Here is a 23,304-nt window from a genome sequence, read left to right as displayed (position 1 = left end):
AAATAGCTATCATGAACTTGGTCTATGTTGAAATATGAAGAAAAATCTGTTTCTATGTTGACATAGCTAAAACGATCTGGTTCTATGTAGGAATAGCTAGAAAGATATGGGTCTGTGTGAAAAATTAAGCGACTTCCATAACATGTTAAAAACGTGATCGAGTCAATGAGTATAAGTGCTAAGACAACATTATGCGTATAAGTGCTAAGACAACGGTATGAGTATAATTGTTAAGAAAACGCCATGAGTATAAGTGTTAAGACAACGCCATAAGTGTAAGATACGTCAGGAGTATAAGTGTTAAGACAACGTCATGAGTATAAGCGTTAAGACAATGCCATGAGTATAATTGTTAAGACAATGTCATGAGTATAATTTTGAATAAAACGCCATGAATATAATTGTTAAGAAAACGCCATGAATATAAGTGTTAAGACAACGCCACGAGTATAAGTGTTAAGACAACGCCACGAGTATAAGTGTTAAGACAACGCCACGAGTATAAGTGTTAAGACAACGCCTTGAGTATAAGTGTAAAGAAAATGCCATGAGTATAAGTGTTAAGACATCCCATGAATATAAGTGTTAAGACAACGCCTTGAGTATAAGTGTTAAGACAACGCCTAGATTATAAGTGTTATGACAACGCCATGAGTATAAGTGTTAAGACAACGCCATGAGTATAAGTGTTGAGACAACGCCTTGAGTATAAATGTCATTACACCGCCATGAGTATAAGTTTTAAGACAACGCCATGAGTATGTGTTAAGAAGTCTCCATGAGTAAAAGTGTTAAGAAAACGCCTGAATATAGGAGCCAAGACAACGCTATCAGTATAAGTGTTAAGACAACGCCGTGAGTGTAAGTGTTTAGAGAAAGCCATGAGTATAAGTGTTAAGACAACGCAATGATTATATGTGTTAAGACAAAGCCATGAGTATAAGTTTTAAGACAAGACAACGCCATGAGAATAAGTGCTAAGAATACGCCTTGAGTATAAGTGTTATGACAACGCCATGAGTATAAGTGTTATGACACCGCCATGAGTATGAGTGTTAAGACAACGCCATGAGTATAAGTGTTATGACAACGCCATGAGTATAAGTGTTAAGACAAGGCCATGAGAATAAGTGTTAAGACAACGCCATGAGTAAGTGTTAAGAGAATACAACGCCATGAGTATAAATGTTAAGATTAGGCCTTGAGTATAAGTGTTATGACTACGCCATGAGTATAAGTGGTAAGACAACGCCATGAGTCTAAGTGTTACGAATACGCCTTGAGTATAAGTGTTATGACACCGCCATGAGTATAAGTGTTAAGAAAACGCCATGAGTATGTGTTAAGAAGACTAAATGAGTAAAAGTGTTAAGAAAACACCTGAATATATGAGCCAAGACAACGCTATGAGTATAAGTGTTAAGACAACGCCATGATTATAAGTATTAAGACAGCGCCATGAGTATAAGTGTTATGACAACGGCATGAGTTTAAGTGTTACGACAAGACAACGCCGTGAGGATAAGTGTTAAGCAAGGCCATGAGAATAAGTGTTAAGACAGCGCCATGAGTATAAGTGTTATGACAACGCCATGAGTTTAAGTGTTACGACAAGACAACGCCATGAGGATAAGTGTTAAGATTACGCCTTGAGTATAAGTGTTATGACTACGCCATGAGTATAAGTCTTAAGACAACGCCATGAGTGTAAGTGTTAAGAATACGCCTTGAGTATAAATGTTATGACGCCGCCATGAGTATAAGTGTTAAGAGAACGCCATGAGTATGTGTTAGGAAGACTCCATGAGTAAAAGTGTTAAGAAAACGCCTGAATATATGAGCCAAGACAACACTATGAGTATAAGTGTTAAGACAACGCCATGATTATAAGTATTAAGACAGCGCCATGAGTATAAGTGTTATGACAACGGCATGAGTATAAGTGTCACGACAAGACAAGGCCATAAATATAAGTGTTAAGACTACGCCTTGAGTATAAGTGTTATGACAACGCCATGAGTATAAGTGTTATGACAACGCTATGACTATAAGTGTTAAGACAACGCCATGAGTATAAGTGTTAAGACAACGCTATGAATATAAGTCTTAAGACAAGGCCATGAGTACAAGTGTTAAGACAACACCATGAGTATAAGTGTTATGACAACGCCATGAGTAAAAGTGTTAAGACAAGACAACACCATGAATATAAGTGTTAAGACAACGCCATGAGTATAAGTGTTAAGACAACGCCTTGAGCATAAGTTTTATGACACCGTCATGAGTATGTGTTAAGAAAACGCCATGAGTATGTGTTAAGAAGACTCCATGAGTAAAAGTGTTATGAAAACGCCTGAATATAGGAGCCAAGACAACGCTATCAGTATAAGTGTTAAGACGACGTCGTGAGTGTAAGTGTTTAGAAAAAGCCATGAGTATAAGTGTTAAGACAACGCAATGGTTATAAGTGTTAAGACAACGCCATGTGTATAAGTCTTAAGACAAGACAACGCCATGAGAATAAGTGCTAAGACTACGCCTTGAGTAAAAGTGTTATGACAACGCCATGAGTATAAGTGTTATGACACCGCCATGAATATAAGTGTTATGACACCGCCATGAGTATAAGTGTCAAGACAAGGCCATGGGTATAAGTGTTATGACACCGCCATGAGTATGAGTGTTAAGACAACGCCATGATTATGAGTGTTAAGACAACGCCATGAGTATAAGTGTTATGACAACGCTATGAGTATAAGTGTTAAGACAAGGCCATGAGAATAATTGTTATGACAACGCCATGAATATAAGTGTTAAGAGAATGCAATGCCATGAGTATAAGTGTTAAGATTACGCCTTGAGTATAAGTGTTGTGACCACGCCATGAGTATAAGTGTTAAGACAACGCCATGAGTCTAAGTGTTAAGAAAACGCCATGAGTATGTGTTAAGAAGACTCCATGAGTAAAAGTGTTAGGAAAACGCCTGAATATATGAGCCAAGACAACGCTATGAGTGTAAGTGTTAAGACAACGCCATGATTATAAGTATTAAGACAGCGCCATGAGTATAAGTGTTATGACAACGCCATGAGTATAAGTGTTACGACAAGACAACTCCGTGAATATAAGTGTCATGACAACGCCATGAGTATAAGTGTTATGTCATCGCCATGAGTTTAAGCGTTAAGACAAGGCAACGGAATGAGTATAAGTGTTAAGACAAGGCCATGAGAATAAGTGTTAAGACAACGCCATGAGTATAATTGTTATGACAACGCAATGAGTATAAGTGTTAAGATAATACTACGCCATGAGTATAAGTGTTAAGATTACGCCTTCAGTATAAGTGTTATGACTACGCCATGAGTATAAGTCTCAAGACAACGCCATGAGTGTAAGTGTTAAGATTACGCCTTGAGTATAAGTGTTATGACACCGCCATGAGTATAAGTGTTAAGAAAACGCCATGAGTATGTGTTAAGAAGACTCCATGAGTAAAAGTGTTAAGAAAACGCCTGAATAATTGAGCCAAGAGAACGCTGTGAGTATAAGTATTAAGACAGCGCCATGAGTATAAGTGTTAAGACTACGCCTTGAGTATAAGTGTTATGACAACGCCATGCATATAAGTGTTATGACAACTCCATGAGTATAAGTGTCAAGACAACGCCATGACTATAAGTGTTAAGACAAGACAACGCTATGAGTATAAGTCTTAAGACAAGGCCATGAGAACAAGCGTTAAGACAACACCATGAGTATAAATGTTATGACAACGCCATGAGTAAAAGTGTTAAGACAAGACAACGCCATGAGTATAAGTCTTAAGACAACGCCATGAGTATAAGTGTTAAGACTACGCCTTGAGTATAAGTTTTATGACACCGCCATGAGTATAAGCCTTAAGACAACGCCATGAGTATGTGTTAAGAAGACTACATGAGTAAAAGTGTTAAGAAAACGACTGAATATAGCAGCCAGGACAACGCTATGAGTATAAGTGTTAAGACAACGCCGTGAGTGTAAGTGTTTAGAAAAAGGCATGAGTATAAGTGTTAAGACAACGCTATGACTATAAGTGTTACGATAACGATATGAGTATAAGTGTTAGGATAACGCCTTGAGTATAAGTGTTAAGACAAAGCCGTAGATATAAGTGTTAAGAGAAAGCAATGAGTATGTGTTAAGACAACTCAACGAGTATAAGTGTTAAGAAAATGCTATGAGTTAAGTGTGATGTAAACGCTTCGAGTATAAGTGCTAAGATAAAACCATAGGTATATACGTTAAGACAACGCTTTGAGCATTGTGTTAAGATACAGCTATGAGAATAAGTGTTAAGAAAACGCCATGAGTATAAGTGTTAAGACAACGCCGTAAGTATAAATGTTAAGAAAACGCCATGATCATGTGTCAAGACAACGCCATGAGTATAAGTGTGAAGAAAACGCCATGAGTATAAATGTTAAGAAAACGCCTGAATATAAGTGTTCAGACTACGCCATCAGTATAAGCATTTAGTCAAGGCCATGAGTATAAGTGCTAAGACAACGCCATGAGTATAAATCTTATGACAACTCCATGAGTATAAGTGTTGAGACACCGCCTTGAGTATAAGTGTTAAGACAACGCAATGAGTGTGCGTTAAGACAACTCAATGAGCATAAGTGTTATGTCAACGCCTCGAGTATAAGTGTTAAGCTAACGCTATGAGTATAAGTGTGAATAAAACGCCATGAGCATGACATCGCTATGAGAATGTGTTAAGACAACTCCATGAGTATCAGTGTTAAGAAAACGCCAGGAGTATAAGTGTTAAGAAAACTCCATGAGTATAAGTGTCAAGACAAAGCAATGAGTATGTGTTAAGGCAACTCAATGAGTATGTGTTAAGGCAACTCAATGAGTAAAAGTGTTAAGAAAACGCTATGAGTATAAGTGCTATGTCAACGCTTCGGGTATAAGTGCTAAGATAAAGCCATAAGTATATATGTTAAGACAACGCCTTGAGTATAGTGTTAAGATATAGCTATGAGGATAAGTATTAAGGAAACGCCATGAGTATAAGTGTTAAGACAACGCCGTAAGTATAAACGTTAAGAAAACGCCATGAGTATGTGTTAAGATAACGCCATGAGTATAAGTGTTAAGAAAACGCTATGAGTATAAGTGCTATGTCAACGCTTCGGGTATAAGTGCTAAGATAAAGCCATAAGTATATATGTTAAGACAACGCCTTGAGTATAGTGTTAAGATACAGCTATGAGAATAAGTATTAAGGAAACGCCATGAGTATAAGTGTTAAGACAACGCCGTAAGTATAAACGTTAAGAAAACGCCATGAGTATGTGTTAAGACAACGCCATGAGTATAAGTGTTAAGAAAACGCCATGAGTATAAGTTTTAAGACAACGCCATGAGTATGTGTAAAGCCAACGCCATGAGTAAAAATGTTAAGAAAACGCCTGAATATAGGAGCCAAGACTACGCTATGAGTATAAGTGTTAAGACAACGCCGTGAGTGTAAGTGTTTAGAAAAAGCCATGAGTATAAGTGTTAAGACAACGCCATGAGTATAAGTTTTATGACAACGCCATGAGTATACGAGTTAAGACAAGACAACGCCATGAGTGTAAGTGTTAAGACTACGCCTTGAGTATAAGTGTTAAGACAAATCCATGAGAATAAGTGTTAAGACAACGCCATGAGTGTAAGTGTTAAGACAAGACAACGCCATGAGTATAAGTGTTAATACCAGGCCTTGAGTATAAGTGTTAAGACAAGACAACGCGATGAGTATGTGTTAAGTCAAGCAACGCCATGAGTATAAGTGTTAAGACTACGCCTTGAGTATAAGTGTTATGATAACGGCATGAGTATAAGTGTTAAGACAACGCCATGAGTGTAAGTGTTAAGACTACGCCTTGAGTATAAGTGTTATGACACCGCCATAGGTATAAGTGTTAAGACAACGCCATGAGTATGTGTTAAGAAGTCTCCATGAGTAAAAGTGTTAGGAAAACGCCTTAATATAGGAGCCAAGACAACGCTTTGAGTATAAGTGTTTAGACAATGCCGTGAGTGTAAGTGTTTAGAAAAAGCCATGAGTATAAGTGTTAAGACAACGCCATGATTATAAGTGTTAAGACAACGCCATGAGTATAAGTGTTATGACAAGACAATGTCATGGGTATAAGTGTTAGGACTACACCTTCAGTATAAGTGTTAAGACAACGCTATGAGTAGAAGTGTTAAGACAAGGCCATGATAATAAGTGTTATGACAACGCTATGGGTATAAGTGTTATGACAACGTCATGAGTATAAGAGTTTAGAGAAGACAACGCCATGAGTGTAAGTGTTAAGACGCCGCCATCAGTATAAGTGTTAAATATTCGCCTTGAGTATAAATGTTATGACACCGCCATGAGTATAAGTGTTAAGACAACGCCATGAGTATGTGTTAAGAAGACTCCATGTGTAAAAGTGTTAAGAAAACGCCTGAATATAGTAGCGAAGACAATGCTATGAGTATAAGTGTTAAGACAACGCCGTGAGTCTAAGTGCTTTAAAAAAGCCATGAGTATAAGTGTTATGAAAACGCCATGAGTATGTGTTAAGACAACGCCGTAAGCATAAGTGTAAAGAGAAAGCAATGAGTATGTGTTAAGACAACTCAACGAGTATAAGTGTTAAGAAAACGCTATGAGTATAATTGTTATGTCGAAGCTTCGAGTATAAGTGTTAATAAAACGCCATGAGTATAAGTGTTAAGAAAACGCCATGAGTGTAAGTGTTAAGAGAACGCCTGAATATAAATGTTCAGACTACGTCATGAGTATAAGTGTTTAGTCAAGGCCATGAGTATAAGTGTTAAGACAACGCCATGAGTATAAGTGTTAAGACAACGCCATGAGTATAAGTGTTAAGAAAACGACATGAGTGTAAGTGTTAAGAGAACGCCTGAATATAAATGTTCAGACTACGTCATGAGTATAAGTGTTTAGTCAAGGCCATGAGTATAAGTGTTAAGACAACGCCATGATTATAAATGTTAAGACAACTCCATGAGTATAAGTGTTAAGACAACGCCTTGAGTATAAGTGTTAAGACAACTCAATGAGCATAAGCGTTATGTCAACGCTTCGAGTACAAGTGCTAAGACAACACTATGAGTATAAGTGTTAAGACAACGCCATGAGTATAAGTGTTAAGACAACGCCATGAGTATAAGTGTTAAGACAACGCTTTGAGTATAGTGTTAAGATATAGCTATGAGTATAAGTGTTAAGAAAACGCCATGGGTATAATTGTTAAGACAACGTCGTAAGTATACCTGTTAAGACAAAGCCATGAGTATGTGTTAAGACAACGCCATGATTATAAGTGTTCAGAAAACGCCATGAGTATAAGTGTTAATACAACGCCGGAAGCATAAGTGTTAAGACAACGCCATGAGCATAATAGTTAGGACAACGCCGTAAGTATAGGTGTTAAGACAACCCCATGAGTATAAGTCTTATGTCAACGCCTTGAGTATAAGTGTTAAGAAAAACGCCATGAGTATCTGTTAAGAAAACGTCATGAGTATAAGTGTTAAGAAAACGCCTGAATATAAGTGTTCAGACTAGGCCATGAGTATAAATGTTAAGTTAAGTCCATGTGTATAAGTGTTAAGACAGCGCTATGAGTATACCTGTTAAGACAACTCCATGAGTATAAATGTTAAGACAACTCCATGAGTATTAGTGTTAAGACAACTCCATGAGTATAAGTGTTAAGAGAACTCCATGAGTATAAGTGTTAAGAAAACGCCATGGGTATAATTGTTAAGAAAACGTCGTAAGTATACCTGTTAAGACAAAGCCATGAGTATGTGTTAAGACAACGCCATGATTATAAGTGTTCAGAAAACGCCATGAGTATAAGTGTTAATACAACGCCGGAAGCATAAGTGTTAAGACAACGCCATGAGCATAATAGTTAGGACAACGCCGTAAGTATAGGTGTTAAGACATCCCCATGAGTATAAGTCTTATGTCAACGCCTTGAGTATAAGTGTTAAGAAAAACGCCATGAGTATCTGTTAAGAAAACGTCATGAGTATAAGTGTTAAGAAAACGCCTGAATATAAGTGTTCAGACTAGGCCATGAGTATAAATGTTAAGTTAAGTCCATGTGTATAAGTGTTAAAACAACGCTATGAGTATACCTGTTAAGACAACTCCATGAGTATTAATGTTAAGACAACTCCATGAGTATTAGTGTTAAGACAACTCCATGAGTATAAGTGTTAAGAGAACTCCATGAGTATAAGTGTTAAGACAACGCCATGAGTATAAGTGTTAAGACAACGCTATGAGTATAATTGTTAAGGAAACGCCATGAGTATATTTGTTAAGACAACGTCGTAAGTATAATTGTTAAGACAACGCCATGAGTGTAAGTGTTAATCGAACGCATGAGTATAAGTGTTAAGACAACACCATGAGTATAAGTGTTAAGACAACACCATGAGTATAAGTGTTAATCGAACGCATGAGTATAAGTGTTATGACAAGGCCATGAGTATAAGTTTTAAGACAACGCCATGTTTGTAATTTTAAGACAACGCCATTTAAGTAATAATGTGATATAGAAACATCAACAAACATATCGTGTTTTATTTTTATTATTTCATCTAATTTAAAGTTATTCTTTCTATTTTATCTTGTTTTTTATATTAAAAAAATGTTAACGATCCTTCCTGTCTCGTGTTTCATTTTATCTCCATTTCCATATATCTGAGTAAACATATAAAGGAAAAAGAAATGCTGGTAAAGCGAACAGGTATGCCTGCATAGTGCTGCGTCAAACATGACCAGCTAAACGCGTTGTTGTTTTAAGGTAGAAAGTAACGACTTCGCTGCTTGTAAATATTTTCAATCCTTTAATTATACATTTAACTCAACAGTTAATTTGTATCAAATCTTGCATACGTTTCAGTAAACAGTCTCAAGTTAAACCATGCACTTTTTAAGTAAAAAATATCAAATGTTAAATTCTTACTCATCCATTGGTATATTGTTTTGTTTTAAATAGCCATCTATATGCGACGAAAATAGTCGCTGGATTGGTCCACTGTCCTCATTTCAGTTCGCGGGTTCGAACCATGGCCGAGTCATTACAAGTCTTAAAAATGGTACTTGCATCTGCCTGGCTTGTGTCTCAGTATTGAGGTTTGTGTTAGGCACTGGTCGACCTCATGTCTGGATAATATTACTGGGTGTGACATGATACTATATGGCAGCGGCGTGATGCCCCTTTGCTAGACATCACCATAAGATGTCGCACTGCAGCCATCGTAGTGATATGACTAAAATTGTTAAGTCTAAATAAAAATTCAAAAACACACACAAAAGCACAAAGGTAATTTATTAATAAAAATATATGTCCCCAAGGAGCTCTAAATATGTCTTTTTTCAAGCTAATATAAGATAAATGATTGGACTCTTGCTGACATTACCTTACATGTTTGAAAGGCTGATGTTGATAATACACACTATACTCATGAACAATAACTGCAGCTTTAATTATTTCCCTTTGTTGTGTATCAGATTACACCGGAAATAGATCACCGAAACAAAAATGGACGTTATCGTCCATTGCAATGATATGCTTGTTACAAGGATTCGATCAAAAGATGAATGAAGAGAACTGAAAATAGTATGTTTCAACTTCGAAGAATAATCTGAACATATGTTATCATAGATGGAATTAATTAACCAAACATTCCAATAAATGCAACTCGATCGACAATTGATATAATCAATACTTGTCAAGGCTAATTTGATCGATTGGTAGAAAGAAAAGTTCGAAAGATCTAGGTCTATGTAGAAACAGCTGGGTGGGCCTGGATCTATTCTGAAACAGCAACAAAGATCTGTAATGAAATATATAAAATGAGCTGGGTCTATGCAAAAATATAGGCATCGTCCATAACATTTAACAACACTGGTCGACTATATTTTGATTATTTGTATTTTCTGAAATAATGTTGTGTGTTATTAATTATTAATCATTATTATTATTATTATTATTATTATTATTATTATTATTATTTTCAAGCTTTGTCTTGCAATTATTTTGTGTTGCCTGGTATGTTTTGCATCACATTACTTTCTACTGATCCCAATTTGAGCCTTAGAACAATGCATAATATGCATGACTCTTTTGAAACGCTATATATGGAAGTTAGCGTTAAGACAAAAACATCTATAACATTACATACTAACGTGAGTTATTAAAACATCTACACACATATTGCTTTCTCTTCTTTTCTATTTTTATTTTTTCATCTTTTAAAGATATTCATTCGATTTTAACACATTTTTTTATTAACAAAATGTCTCCTGCCTCGTATTTAATTGTAACTCAATTCTCATACATCCGATTATATTTATAAAAGAAAACGAGATACTATCCTACTAATGTGCATCATCAGTACGTTGTTGTTGTTGTTGTAGGGTTTAACGCCATTTTCAGCACAAGATAGGCTATACAGGGCGGCCAGTATAATTGGTCGAGGAAGAACCCTGGAAAACCCAGGGAAGAACCAACGACCCACGAGAAGCTACTGACAGGCTTTCTCACGTACCAACGTTAGCCGAGGCTGGACTCGAACTCACGAAGACAGAGGTGAGATGGCAGTGATCCGTAACGGCGAGCGCTTTAGACCACTCGGCCACTCGGGGCCCCTCATCAGTACGTACTGGTGTTGATAATGCTGGTTTGAACACGAGCAGTTTACGACGATGACGTAGCGAGATGCAAAGAAACGCCACTGCTATTTACTTAATCAATTCGCTAACTATTAAACTCATCAATTGAATAGTATCAAAGCTTAGATAATCTTCTGAAAACATTCTTAATGTAACTCATGAATTATTCCTTGAGCAAATCAAACGGTAAGTACTTATCGATCTATCTGAATAATGTTTGTTCTTTATAGAAACAGGGTGGACTGCTGTGAGCTTACTTATTATTTTGAAACCATTTCCGAACATCTGCCAAAATTTGTTGCATACTTATGATTTTATGTCTCCCATTAGTCAGTGTCAGGTTCCCAATCCTGTTATACCTGGAAAATGTGTCGTGCTCAAATATCTCCTACAAATGGAACATAATGCATGACCACTAAAGATTGATCACTCACGTTGCGAAATTGATTGTGTAAAACACGGAAGTTAGGCAACAGACGACTTGAGCTGAAATTAATCACCTGTTTAAAATGATGACGGTCATTGGGCCTTCTGCCAAGCCGATTAATATGCGTGTTTTTAGATGCCCCACTGTGAGAATTACGACTAAGGTTATTCAGCCTTTACTGACATTTTGTAGAGTTAATTTTCCAACAACTGATTTATTACTTGCATTTGTCATGTCTTTCTTTTAAATATTACACAACCAATATAAAAATGAACCCTAAAGGGAAGTATGTCCATTTTGTCTGCCTATATCGCCCTCCTCCTAGTAGAAAAAAAAAGCTGGCTGAATCTCTCTTTTTGGAGCAGTTTCCGAATCTCCTGGACTATAAAAATTCAATAGATGGCAACTGATTATTCTTGGAGATTGAAAAGTTCACTTTCTCGGAAACCCAAACACATCAAAACTCATACATTCCATTAATGTTTTCAACCTGAAACAGTCAGTTCACCATCCCACCCATAAACATGGTCACAGTTTAGACTGGATTCTTCATCGACCTGATGATAAAATTCTACCTCCCTGGTATCCAATGACCTTGCATCAAATCACCTCTGCATTATATGCCATCTTGACGTATCAGTCCCTAACCCGCCACCTTTATTTGCTACCAAGAGAAACCTCCGTACGATAAATAGAACCAAACTAATGCACGACATCCAAGCAAACCTAAAAATTTGCTTACCTCCTACAGCAGAACAACTCGATAACTGCTTGCGTTCATTGCTCAACAAACATGCCTCAGCAACCAAGTGCAGAGTATCAATTCAAAAGTGTTTTCCGTGGTATAGCTGTATTAGTGACCAGCTTCGCACTGCTAAAAGAGACCGCCGTAAAGCTGAAAGGCTTTGGCTTTCCACCAGACTCACTATTCATAAGCAAATCTATGAAGCCGCTAAGAAGAATGTCACAAATGTAGTCCACGCAGCGAAATCAGCCAACTACACTACTAAGATCATGGAAAGTTCCAGCTGCAAAGAGCTCTTCGAGATCACTAAGAAGCTAATGCCAAGGAACAAATATACACTTCCAACTACTTCTCTCCAGTCGACCTTCCGGACATGTTTGCAAATTTCTTCCGTGACAAAGTACAAACCATTAGAGACAAGCTTGACACCACAATTTCAATTGACTCGTCGTCACCATACAGTTGGGATACAGAATTGGAGCGGCAGCCATTTGCAGCATTTCGTAAGTAAAATTCTGATGAAGAGTTCACCAAAGTCACGTGAACTTCATCCAATTTCAATATCACTGCTGCATGAGTGCTTAAATCCAGTAATGCCTTCACTAAATGATGTTATTAATACCTCTCTCTCATCCGGGGAATTAGAAAAGATTGTTCTATTCCAGATTGTATCTCATTTGAATTCAAACAATTTTTTTAACAATGTACAATCTGCATATCGCTCTTGCCACAGTAATGAAACTACTCTTCTAAACATAGTTAATGACATTCTCTCTCCGTTGGATAGCGAACAGATTACAGTCGTCACCCTCCTTGATTTGTCTGCAGCATTTGACACAATAGACCATGATATATTACTTCACCGTCTCCAGCATGTATTTGGCATTCATGATACAGCCTTACTGTGGTTCAAGTCCTACTTGGTCAACAGGACACAAATTGTATCTGCAAATGGAATACACTCCAGCCCAGTTGATCTATGTTGTGTGTTCCACAGGGTTATGCTCTTGGACCTGTTCTCTTAATTCTATACACTCAGTCGCTCTCAAGTGTCATAGATCATCATCCAGTGTCTCACCAATTGTACGCTGATGACACCCAAATATACAAATCTAGCACCCAACTGAAATTGATGCCATCATCCAAGGTGTAGAGAGGTGCATGTCTGAGGTGAAATCATCGATGACATGTAACAAGCTGCAGATGAATGATAACAAAACTGAGGCCATTCTGATCACAACAAAAACACTTTCTCATTCACAATCTTTACCTCAAAAAATAAATATCAGCAACACCAACATTAAATTCACACAATCAGTACGAAACCTAGGTGTTACTCTGGACAGTACTCTCACATTGCACCAACATGTCATGAACATGCTAATGTTGAGCTGAGACGCATCAGCTCAGTTCGAAAATATCTTTCAGTTGATGACACTAAAACACTTGTGTGTTCATTAGTACTTTCAAGACTGGACTATTGTAACTCAGTTATGTCTGGTTCATCTCAATATCTGCTCCAGAAACTTCAAAAAGTTCATAACACAGCTGCTCGGATCATACTTAGAGTACCATTGTCAGATAACATCTCCCCGCTGCTCTGTACCCTACACTGGCTATGCATTCGAGCCAGAATCAAACACAAAATTTGTTCTCTGTGCAACGTTTCACTGTCGGACTCTAGTCCTACATACCTATCCGACCTTATCCATGTGTATACACCAGCAAGATACTTACGCTCCTCTTCTGACAATCGTATACTCATTATTCCCACTATGAAAACAAAGTCATGTAGACATCGTTCTTTTGCATACCAGGGCCCAGCAACGTGGAATGAATTGCCTACTGAACTTAGACAAAAAGACACATTGATCACATTCAAGTGGGCTCTCAAAACCTACTTATTTCGACTGTAAGAACAAACTTAAAGGCCTAATAACGTTTCCTACTTAAAATATTCTCAGCATGTATTTTATGTTTTCTAATTTCATGGTGTGTGTTTTTGTAATCATATCATTATATGTTTTGTATGTTATGGGTGTTGTCTAATTTTGTAAAACTCTTAGAGCTTCTAAAGATTAGGCGCTACACAAAGTTCTCATTATTATTATTATTATATACCACTGACATGCTCCATGATCTAATTTGATTAGCAGATCATGGGGGTGGGGGCTGACTGCAAGACTATAACACAAATAAAGATTAAGTCCCTTTGTAAGTTAGGCTATAGGCCCAGAAATGAAAGGTTAAAATGGCCAACAATGCCAAAATGACGGATACTAATATAGTAATTGTGCTTCAAAGCCTACCCTACTGATCAATAAGCTATAATATTTTTGTTTCAAGACGTGAAAAATATTATCACTACTTTCAGGAAAAAGATTGTGTCTGAGCGATAATGTAAAGGATTTTGATGACGTTGTGCATAATATGACATCTATAACAAAATCCATAACAAACTCCATATAAATAAATCATATAAATAAATCCATATAAATCCATAAAGATACATCCATATATATAAATCCTAAATCCATATAAATAAATCCACATAGAAACATTCTGAAATGGTATTGTGTATGGTGTTTCCTTTTCGATAAGCTGGTCTATCAGACAGTTTTATATTGTTTCATTATCCTAAATATTTTGTTACAACTTTTCTGTTTCTTTGGAGTTGACTATGCATTTTATTCCGATCGATAGACGAAAAACTTCCTTAACCTGAATTAGTAACATGGGAGAACGATCTCTTCGAAATAAGTATACAATGGCGATACAATTAAAATGTTGACAAGAGAGATTAGAAAAGTAAGTGCATATGAATGTATGTATGCAGGAATAACCATGGAGTTGCTATTTAAGTTGATGTTAAGGGTGAAACCTATTGTCATGGATATTTATACACAATTTTCTACGTAAAATAGGTAATTATAGGTACTTTTTCATCCAACACATGGTAATTACTTATACGTCAATCAATTGTTTAGGTGAAGAGCCATAGTATTACTATATACATGTTTCATCTCGATAATGCAAATTCCAACAACGTCACAATTAAGTTTAAATCCATTAATCAAGTTTATATGTGACTGATTCTATAATATCCTGAACGATAACTACGACTGGAATTGTCAGGTTAAGGAATCAGTGTCAAAATCTCAGTATTTATTCTGTCTCAGTAAAATGGTCAAAATTGCTTCCTTCATAAACAGGTCATTTCACGTTTGAATCCTTGGATAATGATATAACGGTGGATGTTTTTTTCTTTTTTTTCGAGGATTAGTTTTAGTTAATGCCAAAAACACAGTCGATATAAATGGTGAATGTTTACGTTAAAGCTCAAACACTCGTCTACGAGTACCTGATAGCTTTACGATCTATGAAATTGGTTAGGAATAACTTTAGTTCCGTCAGGCTTTCAATAGTAATATCGATGGACATTTAAATAATGTCCGATATGCTTCTACTAATCTTTTTCTATCGCCAGACATGATAGCGTCAGACCTTATACACGATAAGTAAAATAAGCCACCACCCCCCGTTTTCTTTCATTAATAAAAACAGCAGTAATAGAACGCAGTGCAAATAAGCACTTTACGCTGAATCGGCTGTGGGCTACAAACTAAAAGTAAACGATAAAACTATGTATCTTCAGTACAATGACTGCCTATATCTTGCACTGAAGTGTGTTGTCGAATTTAAACAAATGTGGATCTCGGGATCACTTAAAGATATTGTGAGAATAAAGAGGCATACACATGTACATCGCAATCACTCCCAGATCAGATAATCTTTCCAACACAAGTCGGTTTAAATAATTTACTTCTGTTTACAGGGAATACTAAATATCAATAGTGACCAACTCAACACGTTTAACAGTTAGGCTAATTGAGACTGAATTAGAAACATACGCTAAGCTGTGGAATTTGACTGTGAATTCCATAGCCCCAGAGAAAGATAAGAGGGTTTATTGTTAATTTAATCTATTGCTAAAATATTAAAACTGGCTTCTCTTCAGAATTTAAATATACGAATATTATGTACACCATTAATGAAGCAAACTTACTTTTTCATGCCAATGAAACTTAAAAAAATACGCATAGATTGCAAAACTAGTATATTGAAATAAAAACTGATCACTTATAAATGCAAGAATCAATTTTCGTCTACACTGCCAGGCGAAATCGTGCTACCTGCTGAGATAAACCTTTCCTCAATCCATGCCATCAGCTCAAATGTAAACAATAGGAAATCAATCGACCACATTTATCGCAATATCTAGGTTGTAATTTTGTTTTCATAATTAAATACATTTTGAAAAATAATATTGAACGTAACCTTTAGCACGGTATTTAGGACAGGGCAAATTATAAAATTTACGACAGGGTAAATTATAAAATTTAGGACAGGGTAAATTATAAAAGGAATATTAAACTGAACAACTAACAGCGTCATTAATAACGGGCTATAGTGTTTAAAGCTGGGAAGGCAAAGAAGATAAAGCTAATTTCGTAACACTTTCGTTGTTATCCATAAACGATTGCATTACATTCATACGACTATCCCGTTTTATCGTAGAATATAATGGTTCCACAGATACCATTTCCCTAGCGGATGTGTATACCTTAAGCGTCTCGGTTGAAATCTGCGTAGCAAGATTATCTCTCTTTGGCCTGTCAAGCAGTGTTTGAGTTTTAAGCGAAGGCATAACGTACGTAGAGCTCGTAATAGCATTGCATAAGAACAGAAACTCATTGCCAACACAAACAGATGACTCACTTATGATGGCTAGTTGAGAGATAAGAATCAAGGAGTAACGGATTTATCAACACTTTTAGTCAAATTCATTTTTTTACAATAATAAAGGTTAATATCTAAAAAGCCGCAACGTCTTGTTCTTCATCATATATAGTAAGTTGATGGCAAATCGCATGAGACGTTACTGATAATAACGATATTTCCAAAAAAGAAATGAGAAAAGTATGTTTCTTTGGTCAGTCGTTTCGCTGGTAAATAGGTCTGGACAAGCAGAGTGATACTAACCGCTGGAAATACTATTTGCAAATTCAGCAATTTCTTTTTGCGTGGATTTATTAGTGTTTGGTTGATCATTTTTGTGTTGTTACTATCAAGTAAATGAATTTTACTGACGTTAATATTCTTTCAAGCACATGTCATTATTATGATATGTAAAACTGATCCAGTAAAGGCTGTTGTAGATTTTATTTAGAATGTAATCCTTTCGAATGTTTGTGACCCTCTATAGGCTTCATTTATTTGTGTATAAAATCTGCTTCGTTCGGATATTATTGACTTGGTGTAGGCTAGTGTTGTTCTTATATAGAATGTATTCCTCTCGGATGTTTCTCACCCATTAGGGGCTGGAACGTTTCTTATATAAAATGTGTTCCTCTCGGACGTTTCTGACCCATTATGGGCTAGAACGTTTCTTACATAAAATATGTTCCTCTCGGACGTTTGTGACCCATTATAGGCTGGAATGTTTCTTATATAAAATGTGTTCTTCTCGGATGTTTCTGACCCATAATGGGCTGGAGTTGTTCTTATATAAAATGTGTTCCTCTTGGATGTTTCTCACCAATTATGGGCTGAAGTGTTTCCTATATAAAATGTGTTCCTCTCGTACGTTTCTGACCCTTTATGGGCTTGAGTTTTTCTTATATAAAATGTGTTTCTCTCGTACGTTTCTAACCCTTTGTGGGCTTGCGTTTTTCTTATATATACTGCGCTCGTCTCAGATGTTTAAGACCTTGTATGGACTACTGTTGGTCTTTTGTAGAATGTGTCGCACTCAAAATGTTACTTACTCAATATGGACTAGTGTTAGTTTCATTTAGAATTTGTTCCTCTCGGATTTTATTAGTTTCAGAAACGCAGTGGATAAATGCCATGTTACGAGGTGTACATTTGGCCTCAGTAGCTGCCCAACAGTATTAATAATGGTAATGTTCACTTTTGCCTTGGGACCTTTATAAGGTGCTTTTGATATTGTATGCAGTGAGTAATTATATAAGTTAAGAAACTTTAGTCCTCATTTTAGAATAATTATATCGTTATTTTTCTAATGATTTGCTTTCCTTGCTTGCGAACATTTACTTGCTACTAATAAATTCAAAGAAATCATAATCCCAGTAAACGTAAATTTGTTTACATTATTTGTTCAATACCAAATGTAAATTTTAGATACAGCAAAAGCCTCGTAACGTATAAATTTTCCTCTTCCAGTAACGAGATATATCGATATATCTTTGCGTGCTGGCATTTGAATTACGCACGAGAGTAAATATCAATGACAAAATATTGAGTGGCTGTTCTCTTTCAATATGGACCGTGGTACTCATTTCCTTCTTGTATAAGTCTTTCTTTGTTTAACCTTCATCCGGTTGCTGAGAAAAATTGAAGGATTGCTATCACAGCCAGTATTAAATGGACATTAAATATTACGGTTATGGAAAACGTATACCGTTGCCAAACACTATAGTCTTTACGAGTATGGAAAAAGAGTACAGTAACCAAACATTATAGTTTTTACGAGTATGGTAAACGTGAACAATTACCTTCAATCGCATATTTGTATATACAATAACTTACGTAAGCAATTGCCATAACACAAACTTTATTCTTCATTTTCAGAAATGAGTAAACAGCATAGTGTAAGAACTTCATATATTTTGCAAACTACAGGCTCAAAGAGCTGTACATTGGTTGAATGATTCGTATGTTCACTCATCCATTCATTCATTTGTACGTATACAGCCCTCCACCAATATGTTTGTATATGTTAATCTATTTTAATGTAAGTCACCGTTATCACAAAACTTTAAAGTAATTTAATAATTTGACATTGACAGGAAAATTGCATATAAGACGCACTGCAGATCTTAACAGCATTGATCTATCTGTTAGAAGAGCGTGCTTGTCAAGTTCAACTAGATTTGTTTAATATATAAATAACGTCTCGCTACATGTCACTCAAACTCAAACATGTGCGGATACCTGTGGAATGTCTAACCAATGCTATCACTGGCAAAGGTATGAACACCACCTGATTTATATGCTCACTGACAACTTGTTTTCTTTCAGACCTAATGTTTGTCATTCATAGGACTGCCACCATATATCCTAGACAATTCAAAATCGTCGTAATTGAAATGTTTGTCAACCATTTTAATAAACATTTTATTATGTACTACATTATTAATCCTTATTAATTTTGTGTAACGTATAAATAGAAGATATTCCGATTTATTTGATGCACTATTTTTAATGAGTATGCGCATTTACCTCTGTTATGGAGATAGTACATTTCTTCATATATGAAATAAATCAGAAGTATATTTTATTCTACAATAGTTTAAAAATTGTCAAAGTATTGAATGACTATTGTGTACTTTTTGATAATACGTTTATGCTTACAGACAATGATACGCAGATTTGTCTCGAATACAAAAGGTTCATGCCATCCGAAAATAACGTCAAAACCTTTAGAAACGAAACGAAAGCTAATCGTGTTTATCATGTCCTAGTGCCGCACATGTAAAGGATATCCGAACGCATTTCTTCTCATTATCATCCCAGAGTTTGTCGTAGGAGCAAGGAATGATGTACATGTTCCCGTGAACGCACGAAACGTACTGGCGACAGTCTGGGCAGTACTGGTATTTTCCATCTCTTACATCATCACATGATTTCACACAACCTGTAAATTCATTTAGCATGATGTAATGTTTCTCTATAAAGAAGCTAGTTCATACGAATTTCGAGATGTTATTTGAACATAAGAACGCATGCGTTAAGCTATCACATATCTCGATAGTGATAACAATGTGACAGTATTATCTGATTCTAGAGATTACCCAGATGCAATGTCAGTGCAGTGATGTTCTTAAATGCAAAAATCTGCCAATCGCATGATGATACAAACCTTGTCAGACTATGTACTATAAACTAATTTATATAGGAATTGTTATCCCTTAACATAAATGATCTTACAAGTTTACAGAATATATCCCGTGACACAGCAACGTCATTGCAAGATATAAATAATCATTGAAAACAACAGAACTTTCGATTTAATTTCCAATTGCTGACAATAATAACATTACCTCCGATTTATAGTGAATTGAGTACAGATAACATCAGTTGTAGTTCCATAGTACATTCATATCCTACTCTCCTTTCCGTTCTCACTATTTCAACTTTCTTAGCCATTTGAGGTTGGAGTTGTATTTGTTTTTGTTTTCATACTAGAAATGATCTAAATACATATTCAGTAGAAAATGAAAGTACCTTTTCGGGATTCTATGTCTGATGTATATATTTGTGACTTTGGCTCACAGGTCGATGATACCCAGTGGCATTTCTTCAAGACGTCATCCCAGACAAGGTTATCAGGGCATGGCATTATGAATTCGAATCCGAAAGCACAGGACACATACTGGTGACAATTATGGCAGTATTGATAGTCTCCATTCAGTACTCCAAAGCATGAGTTAACACAACCTGTGAAAGAGGATATAAGAAAATAAATTGTTTTCGTGTATAATAAACGTTATCCGCACTGTCTGATGTGGTAAACAATTAGGAAATACAATCTTCCAATGTGCATGTGATTAAGGAATACAAATCGTGTTTTCCTAACCATTGAAAATGACTGCCATCGCTCGACATATACGTGAACTTTAGTATTAGCAAGTCCGATTGTTTTCTTACTACATGGGAGAAAACAAAGATACTGTAAATTTGTATTAAAGGTTTAGTCAAGGTCTAAGTGGACTTTTCAACATCGTACTTGCTTACACATGGGAAAAAGCATTTAATATAGCAAGACGGATATTGCTGAAAACATCTCGATAACTTTGTTCGAATTAATTAAGTATGCAAACAGTAACATATGCTACTTCATATTGAATTATCCTTGCACAATATAACTTGCCCAACTTTTACTGTTACTGTGTAACCTAACCGTCCCATACACAAATTTAAATACATTATTAAATTAAACTAATTCTCGCAGTTAATCGAGCGTTTCTAAAGTTGTTTTGTCACATTTTAATGTAAGTATAGGTGCATTGTATTGAAATAAGAAACACGAGGGAAATCAGAAATAAAAGGATACGTATTGCTGATTTATATTACAGTTTGGACTTTGTACACATTGCTGGTGATGCATACACGAAGGATATCCAATCAAATTTCATAACAACGTCATAACAACGTCATAACAACGTCATTCCATACATGGTTGGATAGGCTGAGCAAGATCAACATATAGGAATACACGTATTTAAGTTCTCTGAAGAAGAAAAAAAAAAACGAGTAAAGAAAACTTCCTTTTGGAGCTACAACCTCTAGCGGAAATCGTCTCGACATGGACTTTGCAACACACGTTGTTGATGTCCACACACATTTCTTGGCCTCGTCATCCCACAAAAGGTCATTGGGGAATGGCGTAATGTACATGATCCCATAAACGCAGGTCACGTACTGATGTCAGTTTAGGCAATACTGATAGTAGCCGTTCTTTACTCTAAAACAGGAGTCTACACATCCTAGGAATGAACATAAGACGATGCCACTTTTCCATAGGCCAAACCCATTTATTACAGATCTAAAAATGTGATTGCTTTGCTTTTTACGACACCCTAAGTTGTATATTTATATTAAGCTTTATATTAGTATATTAATTGCTGTATTAATGCCAATATCATATCCATGAGATGTTACGTAACAAAAGAGGCAGTTTGTGTCCATATTCCTGTCAATAACAGAGGTAATATTTTCTTTTCAGATGATGGTAATCCAATACATGACAGGTGGCTGGTCGGCCCTAGTACATGTGTGACACAGTACCTGGCAGGTAAATCTAAAAGCCTTATTGACCAAAATAGTATTTTGAATCTACTGTAGAAGAGGTCAAGGTAGAGAACGACCCGTATCACAAGATCATCCATTAACTGCCCATTGCCAAAATGGGGAAGGAAATTTCACTTGACCAGTCACAGTATGCAACATTTCTAACTCAAGAGGTCGGTTCGAAATTTCTGTTTTAGGTCATGCTGAAATGCATAATTTACCTCATTTACAAACAACTTTCCGATAGTTTAAAAAACGTAATTGGGGAGGCCAAACATAAAAACCAGCGCAATTCAATTAGCCAATTTTCCCACACGTTCCGTTTTTAGTTCGCACCATTGTAAATTTCACTTGTACTTTGCGGAATGTGTAATTTGTGCTCAAGACAAAGAGATTAATGTAGTGTATGGTAGAAACCTGAAGTATTCAAATTCAATCAATGTACAAAAATTCCTTAGAATTATGAAAGGGTATGCAATTTATGCAGCAACGGTATCTGAACATGAAATACGTTCTAAAATCCTCATACGCTTTTCAATTTTAATAGGATTCACTAGAAATCGAAGATTTCATTTACTCTGAGAATGTCAATAGGAAATGAGAGAGAGAGAGAGACTTACTGGGTAACGCTGCGGTCTCTGTTGTGTACAACATTGCAAGTATGAAGTTAATGAGAACCGTGAAACTCTCCATCTTCTAAACCACAACTTCTTTGGTCTCAAGTTAATAGAAGACTTATAAAAGCTTTTTCCAACTGCTTTATATATAGATAGGTTTTTTCTCTCTCTCTAAGGAACAGCCGATTAATCAGCGAGATAAATATTTACATGATTTATGTACAAGTATTCATAGGAAGGGAATTTCAAAGTTGCAAAAATTTGAACAGAATTTTGATGTGTAATTGTGGGCAGCACGCAATATTTTCTTATTTGTCATCGTGTCTAATTTCCACCTTATGCTTCTGAAATGCAGTTATACAACCTATTTAAAGTCATAACTACTATTAACTTTCCTTGCGGTTTAAAGGTTTTAATCACAAGATAAGATGGTAATTTTGATATATATTTTTTTACGTTAATTTTCTGCTACAAGGTTAACGATGGTTTGGTAAACTGTCACTAGCTGAATCACACCGCATTCAAAACGCTTCGTGAATGGCATGGCGTAAGCTGTGTAAATAGACATGGCAGACTGTACCATAATTAACACGTGTATTGTTTGGGATATTCTAGAACCAATCCGAATCGAAGGGAAGAGGCATAATAGTCATGCTGCCTAATTATTTTAATTAGGGATTTTCAGCCATGACAATATAAACATAAGTCTAAATGAGAGAGAGAGAGAGAGAGAGAGTTATGAGAACTCCTTTCCCATTCTTTATGTATCCATAAACTTATCCACGGTCAAAATGCATCTAAATAATAAAAATGGGGCATCTATTAAATCTGGGACCGCCATATGGTATTGTTCTAATTAATGCTTTAAGAAATGGACAA

General features: G+C 36.0%; 1 protein-coding gene across 2 annotated transcripts in view; it reads right to left on the bottom strand.

Moving 5' to 3' along the window:
- LOC149792865 (uncharacterized) overlaps nucleotides 1-22,552 on the bottom strand; it is a 61,594-nt gene extending 39,042 nt beyond the window's left edge. The window contains exons 1-3 of one of the 2 annotated variants that reach the window (XM_089966649.1): nucleotides 22,429-22,529; nucleotides 20,243-20,455; nucleotides 18,553-19,652 (exon numbers count right to left, since the gene is read on the bottom strand). In XM_089966649.1, the coding sequence (XP_089822775.1) occupies nucleotides 19,456-19,652; nucleotides 20,243-20,455; nucleotides 22,429-22,501 (483 nt within the window). In that variant the 5' untranslated portion in view covers nucleotides 22,502-22,529 and the 3' untranslated portion in view covers nucleotides 18,553-19,455. Of the gene's footprint in view, nucleotides 1-18,552; nucleotides 19,653-20,242; nucleotides 20,456-22,428 lie in introns of those variants that run through there. The other variant, XM_089966651.1, reaches the window with a different exon arrangement.
- Between the last annotated feature and the right edge of the window lie 752 nt (nucleotides 22,553-23,304).

The sequence above is a fragment of the Sinohyriopsis cumingii genome, chromosome 8 (assembly GCF_028554795.1).
Source record: "Sinohyriopsis cumingii isolate HCF-2022 chromosome 8, ASM2855479v2, whole genome shotgun sequence".
NCBI classification, from domain to species: domain Eukaryota; kingdom Metazoa; phylum Mollusca; class Bivalvia; order Unionida; family Unionidae; genus Sinohyriopsis; species Sinohyriopsis cumingii.
Note: the sequence above shows the minus strand (reverse complement) of the source record. Positions and strands in the feature narration are given on the sequence as shown.